General features: G+C 57.9%; 1 protein-coding gene across 6 annotated transcripts in view; it reads left to right on the forward strand.

Moving 5' to 3' along the window:
• Bahcc1 (BAH domain and coiled-coil containing 1) overlaps positions 1 to 9,967 on the forward strand; it is a 60,038-nt gene extending 50,071 nt beyond the window's left edge. For 5 of the 6 annotated variants that reach the window (XM_057773767.1, XM_057773769.1, XM_057773768.1 and 2 more), the window contains 14 exons: positions 38 to 152; positions 967 to 1,259; positions 1,910 to 2,088; positions 2,169 to 2,470; positions 2,643 to 2,750; positions 2,839 to 2,992; positions 3,076 to 3,190; positions 3,290 to 3,365; positions 3,499 to 3,607; positions 4,182 to 4,301; positions 4,423 to 4,599; positions 4,735 to 5,903; positions 6,935 to 7,171; positions 7,358 to 9,967. In XM_057773767.1, the coding sequence (XP_057629750.1) occupies positions 38 to 152; positions 967 to 1,259; positions 1,910 to 2,088; positions 2,169 to 2,470; positions 2,643 to 2,750; positions 2,839 to 2,992; positions 3,076 to 3,190; positions 3,290 to 3,365; positions 3,499 to 3,607; positions 4,182 to 4,301; positions 4,423 to 4,599; positions 4,735 to 5,903; positions 6,935 to 7,171; positions 7,358 to 7,564 (3,361 nt within the window). In that variant the 3' untranslated portion in view covers positions 7,565 to 9,967. Of the gene's footprint in view, positions 1 to 37; positions 153 to 966; positions 1,260 to 1,905; positions 2,089 to 2,168; positions 2,471 to 2,642; positions 2,751 to 2,838; positions 2,993 to 3,075; positions 3,191 to 3,289; positions 3,366 to 3,498; positions 3,608 to 4,181; positions 4,302 to 4,422; positions 4,600 to 4,734; positions 5,904 to 6,934; positions 7,172 to 7,357 lie in introns of all 6 variants that reach the window. The other variant, XM_057773771.1, reaches the window with a different exon arrangement.
• Positions 9,968 to 10,217: the final 250 nt, after the last annotated feature.

Raw genomic sequence — 10,217 nt, forward strand, 5'->3', positions numbered from 1 at the left:
CTGGACTCACCCTGTGCCCACCACTGCTGTCCCCTAGAGCCGTCCGCGCTAGCCTGAGTCTGCTGTGTGCTGAGCTACGAGGCGACGAGCCAACAAGGAAGCGAAGCAAACTAGAAAAGAGGGCCTACACAGGCCTGCAGACGGCCTCCTCCGTGAGTCTCCCGGCTCCACCCTCACCCCGGGTGGGCACCGTGCGTGAGAAGTTGGGTGATGAGCCCTGGTGAACCAGCCGGGGCTCGGCGAGTTTCGGAATCCTTGATTAAAGGGATACGCAGATGTCGTAACCGGGGGCTATTGCCCCCACCACACTGGTGACAACTTTGCCACTGTGGCTTGTCACTGGTTCCCTGAACCACCACTGCCACCACCCCCAACTCCAGTAGAGGAAAAGTATATAGGAGTGTAGTGAGGATGGAAATCCACAGCAAGAGTGTCTACCGTGGCGGGTGGAATCCTGGGTCCTTCTACTTTTCTCTCCCTCCAAGGTCCTAGGCCCAGTGTTACCTCGTCTGTCACTTCCCACATCGGAAGGCTGTTTTCATTTTTGTTTGCTTGCTTGGTTTGGTGGTGGCGATGGCGGTTTTAGTCTCCGTACTTGATTATATAGAACTTGCTCTGTAGATCAGGCTGTCCTCACTTGTAACTATATTCCGGTCTCGGCCTCCTAAGTGCTGTAGGCATGGGCAGGATGCTGCCTGGCCATTCTGCCTAAGGAATTCTTCTATCCTTCCTTTTCACGAAAGCAAACAGCGTATACCATGACAGACAGGAATTTTCTGGCTCTCAGCCTCCCCTGTTCTACCACTCAAAGTAGAATGGGAGGAGGGTTGGTAGATGGGTATGGTGTTTGCTCCGGTAAGCAGCCCTACTTCCCAGGCCAGATGTCCAGATGACAGAGGAAGCCGCAGGCCAGGGGCTGTGGCTGGGACCCTGCCTGAGCGTACAGCCTTCTCCTCCCCTCCACAGGAGAAGGTGCAGTGCAAGAGGAGCGGTGGCCAGGCCCAGCTGTCGTCCTCCGTGGCCCACAGGGTGGCCCAGCTGAAGCCACGGGTCAAGAGCAAGGGGCTGCCCGCGGGCCTCGGTGCTTTCCAGCGCAAAGAGGCTGCCCCAGGTGGGCGCATCCGGAAGAAGCTCTCTAGAGCCAAGAGTGTCCAAGGGTCAGGGACAGCGCAGCATCCACACCCCGGTGGGGACAGTGGCAGGGGGATGCCCAAGTTCCCAGCCCAGCCAGCAGTGGCTGTGGCACAGGAGACAGGCAAGTTGACTTGTGAGTGACAGAAGCCTGGGCCACGGTCACCCGGGGGCTGAAGGCGGGGTGCCCAGGGGTCATGGCTACCACAGGGACCACTTCTTGTTGGAAAAGGCTGGGGAAGGAAGGAGGCTTTGTCTCCAGGCCAAGACGTAAATTCTCTGCTCAGGGCAGCAAGAAACTCTGGACACGCCCTGGAAACACGTTAAAAATAGCCTTACCACCTCTGCCCTCAGCATCCGGCGAGTGGTGGGGTATCTCTTCCTTCCCCGGCAGACAAGTCCAGAAACAGCCTGGAAAAATAGACACTTCCTCCCTCCCAGCTCCTCCTCCAGGGTCGGAGACTGAGGGAGGGCAAAGGGAAATATACTACCGCTTTGGGGGCAGGAAGCGAGGGGCCAGCTGGGCCAGCAGATACAAAAAGAGGGGGACTCCCCAGAGGGGAGTCCAGTTCTGCAAGGTGGGGCTGCAAGAAAGAAAATCCTGTTCCCTTGCCCTGCTAGACACTCCCAGGGTGGGGTCAGTACCCCAGGTTCCTGTCCCCACCCCTGAGCAGCCCAGAGGATGATAGTGTCTTCGTTTGCCATACTCCCTAGGTCCACCCCAAATAGCCAAATTCCACACCCAGTCACCAAGACCTCTCTGCTGTCCCCCAGGCAGCGGCTATGACAGTGAGGACTGCCAGGCACTCCTGGGGACAGAGGCGGCTCCCAGGGAGCCCGGGTTGGTGCTGCACCCAGGGGCCAGTGTGGCAGTGCTGGGGCCCTCACCTTCCTCCGTGGTCAAGATGGAAGCCAACCAAAAGGCCAAGAAGAAAAAGGAGAGGCAGGGTTTGCTAGGTAACCAAGAAACCAGAGCAGAATGGGAAATGGGGTCCTATATTCTAGGGTTCCAATGACCACTTCCCTCCCTCCCGCAGGGGCCTGCCGCCTATCCAGCCCCGAGAGTGAGGTCAAGATCAAGAGACGGACAGTGAAAAGCAAGGTGGGCCCCAAGCTGGAGCGGGCACCAGGTCGGCAGCCCCCAGGTGCACCTGGCAAGAAGAAAGCCAAGGGCAAGGCAAAAGGTGGCCTTTGTGCCGAGCCTGGGGCGGCCACCAGCAGGGATGCCCTCTTCAGCCCCACGCGGACCTTTGCTTGCCGAGAGGAAGGCAGCAAACTTGCCAGTGAGCGTCTCAAGAGAGCTACACGCAAGAGCGCCATGTTGCAGCCAGTACTGAGGGTAGGCCTGTGGGGCCAAGTAGACATCAGGGCGGTCAGTGGGCATCCAGAGGACGTGAATGCAGCCTCCCCGCTTCCCCACTCAACCCTGAACCCTGAGTCCCAGCCCATGCTGCCTGGAGAAGCTATTCCAAATCCTCACGGCTGTCCCTCTGCCCACCCTTCTTGAGCAGCGGAAGAATGGGGCCTTGTCCCTTGCCCTGTCAGCCCGCAATGCCAAGGCCATCCTGGGGAAGAGCAGGAAGCTGACCAAGGTGAAGAGAGAGACGGTCGGCAAGCAGGTAGCAGCCCTCCCAGGCCCGGGGGGGGGGCACAATGGGGGCTCAGCCCCTCCCAGCCTCCTCCCCTGACCCCTGTGGTCCCACCTAGGGCCAGGGCCGAGCGGTGAGCAGACTGCTGGAGAGCTTCGCTGTGGAGGATGATTTCGAGTTTGACGATGACAGCAGCTTCTCGGATGAGGAAGAGGAGGAGGAGGAGGAGGAGGCCGGGGTCCAGCTAAGTGCAGAGCAGAGTGCCGCCCTTGGTAAGCAGGCTAACGAGGTGCTGGGTGCCTGGGGAAGGGGTGGTGGGTGGCCCCACGCCCAGCACTGGTGTCCTCCCATGCAGCACGGTCTTGCACCATCCACAAGGAGGACCTGCAGGACGGACTCCCTGTACTGATCCCTAAGGAGGACAGTCTGCTGTACGCGGGCAGCGTCAGGACTCTGCAGCCCCCCGATATGTGAGGCCGGGGCCTGGGTGGGAGGAATGCATGCTGGGTCTGACCTGTTAGGGCAGGGAGACTCCTGCAGGGTCTCACATGCCCCTGCTGTGCCCGCAGCTACAGCATCGTCATCGAGGGTGAGAGAGGCAACCGGCAGCGTATCTACTCACTGGAGCAGCTGCTGCAGGAGGCGGTAAGGACGGCCCCTGCCAGGGAATCAAGCCCGGTGGCTTTTCCTGCCACCAGGAGGACCTTGGACTGGCCTTAGAGTGAGCCCTATGCAAGAGCCCACTGTTCACAGACTACTGTTCCTCGGCTCCCTGCAGGTCCTCGATGTCCGGCCACAGTCCAGTCGGTACCTTCCGCCTGGTACCCGGGTCTGTGCCTACTGGAGTCAGAAGTCTCGGTGCCTGTATCCGGGCAACGTGGTTAGAGGTAAGCACAGCTGAGGCCAGGACTAGGGCCAGGGCCCCTCTGAGAACTTTAGAGCCCCCCCCCCACACACACACACACAGTCCGGCTTCTCCTGGGGGTTGGAGCAAGGCAGACGTGGGTCTGTTCTAAGTGCACACCGACACCAGTTTACCGGTAGCCTTGAGAACGTGAGAAGGTGAGGGCTGGGGGAGGACTCCCACGTCCAGCTAAGCAGAGCAGGCCCAGCAGGCCCAGGATTCCAGGACCTGGGTCACCAAATCTCCCATCACACCTGGGCAAACAGGGCATGTAGGGCACTCAGGGCAGGAAGACTCATGGTCTAAAGGGGAATTTGCAAATGGGCAAGAGTCCACTGGATGCTCCTGGGAGGATTTACAGAGAGATGTCTGTGTGTCAGCAGGCTGTGTGTGCCTGGGGTGGGATCAGTGGCTCTGATGCCAGGTGGCCAGCGGGATGGTGCTGGTTTATCAGATGGCCGGGGTAGTCGGGTTGCAGAGGCATCCCGACATCTTTGTTGGCCCCTGCCTTCTGGCTAGACAGGCTGGCCACATGCTTAGGGCGTGCGCTATTGCAGGTGCTTCTAGTGACGAAGAGGAGGATCTGGACTCGGTAGTGGTAGAGTTTGACGACGGAGACAGAGGCCACATAGCTGTCTCTAACATCAGGTTGTTGCCGCCAGACTTCAAGATCCAGTGTGAGCATCTACCCAAGAGCGGGGCTCTCCCTGCCTGCCTCAGGAACAGTTCCCGATGTTCCACACAGGGTGGCAGTCACCCACAGCAGGCCTGTGATAAGCCCCTCTGTCCTCTCCACAGGTACAGAACCCTCTCCAGCCCTGCTGGTGTCCAGCAGCTGCCGGAGGACCAAAAAAGCATCAAGTGAGGCCCCCCAACCCAGCGAAGCTCCTTCTCCCAGCCTGTCCCCCAAAGTGCAGGATGGCCCCGAAACTTCCAAGACCCCAGGGAAGAAATCCATCAGCAAAGACAAAGCCGGTATTTGCAGAGCTGGGAAGGGAGGGACCCTGGGGGTGTGGTCACTGGGAGGCAGTCAGGGAGGGCTGAGTGGAGACAGCGGGGTGGGCCCAGGAGGTACCTCTGACTCTACCTGGCATTTCCCTTCCCACCCAGGCAAAGTTGACCTCCTAACCTCAGGTGCCAAGTCCCCCACGGGGGCCTCAGATCACTTCCTGGGCCGCAGGGGCAGCCCCCTGCTGAGCTGGTCAGCAGTGGCCCAGACCAAGCGGAAAGCAGTGGCCGCAGCAGCCGCAGGTGGCAAAGGGCCGGGGGTGCTGCAGAACCTCTTCCAGCTCAACGGAAGCACCAAGAAGCTGCGCGCCCGGGAGACGCTGTTTCCCGTGCACAGTATGGCAACACCCGTGTTTGGTAACAGCTTCCGCGCCGACTCCTTCAGCAGCCTGGCCAATTCCTACACACCCTTTGTCGGGGGGGCTGCGGCAGGCCTGCCAGGGGGAGCCCACAAGCTCCTTCGGGCTAAGAAGACTGAGCGGGCAGAAGCAGATAAGACAGGGAGACGGCGGACAGGCAGTGAGTTCCTGGTTAAGCTGGACCATGAGGGTGTGACCTCTCCCAAGAACAAAAACTGCAAGGCTCTGCTCATGGGCGACAAGGACTTTGGCCCCAAGCTGGGGAGGCCGCTAGCCAGCCCCAGTTACGCACACCCAGCCCTCATGGGCAAGGACAAGAAGGGGCGGGCGCCTGTGCACCCGCTGCCCATGGGACTAGCTCTGCGCAAGTACCCGCTGCCCTGTGACAGTGACTGCCCCAGCTCCTACTCGGATGAGGATGAGGATGGGCCGGGGCTGGCCACCGGTGTGCCCTCCCGCTTCCTCACCCGCCTCTCCATGTCCTCCTCGTCGTCGGGATCATCCACATCCTCCTCCTCAGGCTCCATGTCCACCTCTAGCCTCTGCTCCTCGGATAACGAGGACTCCTCCTACAGCTCAGACGATGAGGACCCTGCCCTGCTGCTACAGACCTGTCTCACCCGCCCTGTCCCTGCCCTGCTGGCCCCACCTGAAGCCCTGCGTTCCAAGGGTAGCAGCCCCCACGCCCATGCCCAGCGCTGCTTCCTGTCCAGGGCCGGCGTGACTGGTGCAGGCGCTGGCGCTGGCCCCAGTGGTGTCAAATCCAAGTTTAAGCGCAAGGAGGCCCTGAGCTTCTCCAAAGCCAAAGAGCTTTCTCGGAGGCAACGGCTGCCCTCCGTGGAAAACCGGCCAAAGATCTCGGCCTTCCTGCCTGCCCGGCAGCTCTGGAAGTGGTCAGGGAACCCCACACAGGTAGGTGGCCTTTCTCCCTGAGGCAGAGAGTATGATGTCAACAGAGAAGTGGGCTCCTCTTGCTCCCTCAGACCCCAAATGCTTCTTCTATAGGTATTTTTCCCTTTCAGATAAACCATTCAGGGGCCAGGCGTGACTCAGTGGCCAAGAGCACAAACTGCTCTTGCTGAGGACCTGGGTTCAGTTCCCAGCATCCTCGTGGGGCATCTCACAACTGCCCATAACTCCAGTCACAGAGGGATCCATACATAAACATACTTTTTTAAATCTCAAACCATTTGGAAACCCCCAGGCAACAACAAAAACCCACCGGTAGCCCAATGAACCCGCTAGCCAGTGCCGTGATTTGCATGGTAGAGCCATCGCCTTGCCCGTGTGGTGACGCAGATGCCGGAGCGTACCGCATGCTTGCTCTCTGCGCTCTCTGCCACTTGGCAGCGCTGCCTGAGGAGCCTTTGCTGCTGCTCAGACAACCAGCTTTGAAAGGCTGCAACGCACCACCGCCCAGACACACAGACAGCTTTCTTTACCAGTGTCTGTCTGTGGAGCTGTGCTGGTTGTAGGCTTTCTGTTAGTGTTGTGTGTTTGTGGCAGAGTCTCTCGGGGTAGCCCCCTGGCTGGCCTGGAACTCTCAGAGATCCGCCTGCTTCCACCTCCTGAGTGCTGGAGTTAAAGGCACCGTGTATCAGCTTGCTCGGCTGTCTATGGGTCGTTGCTGCTGTTGTTTTACACTTGTAAACCAAACTACATTGAGCATCTCATATGTGTCTCTGCCCTCAGATCCCGTGTGTCTTTGGAGTCTGTTAGTCTTTCTGTCATGACCAATATGCAAAGAGAATCCAAGCATAGCCTCCTCATAAGGACTATATGGCAGTGTCCCTTTTCTACCCACTGTGTGGCTGTTTTCTGCCCTTGCCAGCACAGATAAAGACACACCATCTGTCCCTCCCGCTTGCTCTCAGTTTCCCTGGCCACCACCTTCCCTTGAGGGTCCCTCCTCACCACTGTGCATCTGCTGGTCTGCCCTGCAGAGGCGAGGCATGAAGGGGAAGGCCAGGAAACTCTTCTACAAGGCCATCGTCAGAGGCAAGGAGACGCTGCGCATCGGGGACTGTGCGGTCTTCCTGTCGGCTGGACGACCCAACCTGCCCTATATCGGCCGCATCGAGAGCTTGTGGGAGTCGTGGGGCAGCAACATGGTGGTGAAGGTCAAATGGTTCTACCATCCCGAGGAGACCAAGCTGGGGAAGCGGCAGTGCGATGGGAAGGTGAGGTGCGGGCAGGCGCACTGGGGCCCAGCCCCTGTACAGGACCTCTGGGAGAGAGGGGGGTTAGCGGTGAGATCAGCAGCCAGCATCGCCTCGTCCTGGTGACCGCCCCACGCTCACAGTCTTTCCCAGGTGTGGGGATGTGTCCTCTAGGACCGTCCCTAACCCTGTGCCCTTGCCCGGCAGAACGCCCTGTACCAGTCCTGTCATGAGGATGAGAACGATGTACAGACCATCTCCCACAAGTGCCAGGTGGTCGGGCGGGAGCAGTATGAGCAGATGATGCGGGGCCGCAAGTACCAGGACCAGCAGGACCTCTATTACTTGGCGGGCACCTACGATCCTACCACTGGACGCCTGGTGACAGCCGACGGCGTGCCCATCCTGTGCTGAGCTGCCTCTGCCTCCGCCCACCCTCATCCATGGCTGCGGCCAAGAGGTCAGCTATCCAGGAGCTGGTCTGAGCAAATATGCAATCCTCCAAGGCGGGATCAGGCTTCTCCTCGCGGTTCTCTGGAGAAAGCTCCTAGGCTGGACCCCGGTCCCATCCTAGCTGCTCCAGAGGGAGGGCTGGCTGGTCCCACGGGGCTGGCTGCCCTTGCACCGCAGTTCTCGAGAGATTAGAATCCAAGCCATATTTCCCTAGTACCTCCGACTGTCTCCCACCAGGGAAAGCAGAAATCAGGTGTGTTGTCTATTTATTTCTCTATGTAAATATTGTATTTCTGTGGGGAAGTTTTATGGGGGAAAAATGGAAAAGGATTTTTTTCCCACCTTAGTGACAAGGGTGGGGAGCGTGACAAGGATGTGTGTGTGTGTGCACATGCACACGTGTGCGTGTGTGTGTGCGCAGGCGTGCAGGGTGTATGTGTGTGTGTGCACGTAGGGTGCATGCAGGGTGTGTACGTGTGTGTGTGCGCGTGCGTGTGTGTGTGTGTGTGTGTGTGTGTGTGTGTGTGTGTGTGTGTAGGGTTTTGTCCTGGGGTTTTCTTTGGAAATGCACTGTTCTCAGCCTAGTTGAATTCCAACAGGGGCATCTGTGACTGCAGAGGCTGCTGGAATGGGGCAAGGCCAAAGGCCATGGGATGGTCACACAAGACCCAGTCATACTCCCTTGTCTCTCGACATGGGGGCCAACTGTGTGAAGGAAATTACACTCCGGTTATTTCCTTCCAGTATATCCCATACATAGAAGTATTGGAGTGGGGTGGTGATAGTGGTCCCCAGGAAGGAAAGGGGTTTCAGCCACAGGATGGAAACAGTCAGGATCGGCCTGCCCCGCTCTGCGGCCCAGGAGTATGGCAGCAGCCATATATATCTTACCTCTGTTTGAAACAAAACAAAAGAACAAATATTTTGAAGTATCAATAAGAAAAATGGATGTTTAGGCTTCCTTTCCTGAATATTCCAAGTTATCTCTGGTTTCCGTTTCCACAGCCAGTATGTTGCAGGGAGAGAAGCCTGGCCTCACTCAAGCAGGGTGTAGTTGGCCCCTCGCCCCCCTCCACCCCTATCACTTTTCAGCCCCTTCCTTAGCCTTCAGGGCCCCAATTGCCTCCTCCTCCCAAGAGCAGCAGGGCTTCCACAATGGTGCAGCTGGACCAGGTCCCTTCTGGGCCCGAACTTGGGGCCCACCTGGGGCTGGTTCACAGTTTTTCTCGAGTACCTCTTCACCAATGGGACTCCCCTTTTCCCACCGAACTTTCCCTGCCCCCCCTCCCATTTCTGGCTAACCTCAAGTGTGGATGGTGGTGAGGCCGGGCCAGAGGTGATGGCGTAAAAAGGAACAGTATATCGGCAGGTGCTGCTCACCCAAGGGGAAGAGGTTCATCCGGTTCCCTTTCTCCTAACCCAGACCCTGGTCCTGGGGCCCCTCTGTCTACCCCCCTCCACCTTTTCTATAGTCACTCAGTAGGGCAGACGGCATAGCAGACACATGCATGGAGTATCTCTCAAGAGTCCCTTCTGGCCCCTTGTGCCCACACCCTGGCCCCAGCAGCCCTTCTTATCCCTTTATGGGAAGAGCAGGCTAGACCTATGGACCGAAGGCCTTTGTCCTCAGAAATGCCTTGTGGCACACCTGTTTCCCAATGCCCCGCCAGGCCAATGCTTCCTAGGAAGCAAGGAGTATTGAGGGGTGCCTGCCCTAACTGGGACCCTTCAGCCTCCCTTCCTTTGCTCAGGCCCCACCAGGTGTCTGTCCCAGTTCCAGGGACTTCATTTCTCTCAGTCGTCGCTCAAAGGGCCCTCTCGGGGGACCCTATTCCCAGCTGTCCCACCACCCTGAGGCTTTCTGTTCTCCACATGAGTGCAATATTTCATTCCTGGCGGTCGTCGGAAGAGATGGCCACTAAGGTCCTACTCACGGTTAGGGAATCAGAAAGACGGCGAGCGAAGAAACAGACACCAGGGCTGGCACTCGGAAGGCATTGCTCAGAACCCCATACCCGGGGCACAAGAGCACGCAGAAAGGCTGATCTGTGGGCCGCCTTCTGGATGTTTCTTTCTCCCTCTGCTGAGCTGTCTTCTCTGTCTTTATCCCCCCCTTCCTTTCTGCGTGTACACGCTAATGGCGTGACCCCCCCTCCTCCCCAACCGTGGCTAACCGTGACGGAAGCACGATTCTTGTAAATGTGTAAACTAAGAGACTGGTTGGATTTTTGTTTTCAATGTAAACACTAAATACAAAACAAACAAAAAACACAAAGGTTTTATGAACAGCAAACTCTATGTAAAGGCATTTTAGTATTAAATTTTTTATTGATAACTTGCTTAAGAATAAATATATGAACTATTGTACAGGTGCTCGATAGTCCAGATTGTGACTGTGCCTGCCTCCTGTATGTGCGTCACGTGGTCATTCCTGTCTGGGCTGGGAGAAGACTGAGGGACTAGAATGGGTTTAGGGAACCTTAGGCTTAGAGACACCACCCTACACCACCCCAAGTCATAGGCCCTTGATCCTGGGCCTGGACTTGTTAGTCGGGTGTGAATGAGTGACGGGTTGGTCACCTGTCCAACTTGAACCAGATCAGATAGCCATGGT

This window comes from Chionomys nivalis, chromosome 7 (assembly GCF_950005125.1).
Source record: "Chionomys nivalis chromosome 7, mChiNiv1.1, whole genome shotgun sequence".
Lineage (NCBI taxonomy): Eukaryota > Metazoa > Chordata > Mammalia > Rodentia > Cricetidae > Chionomys > Chionomys nivalis.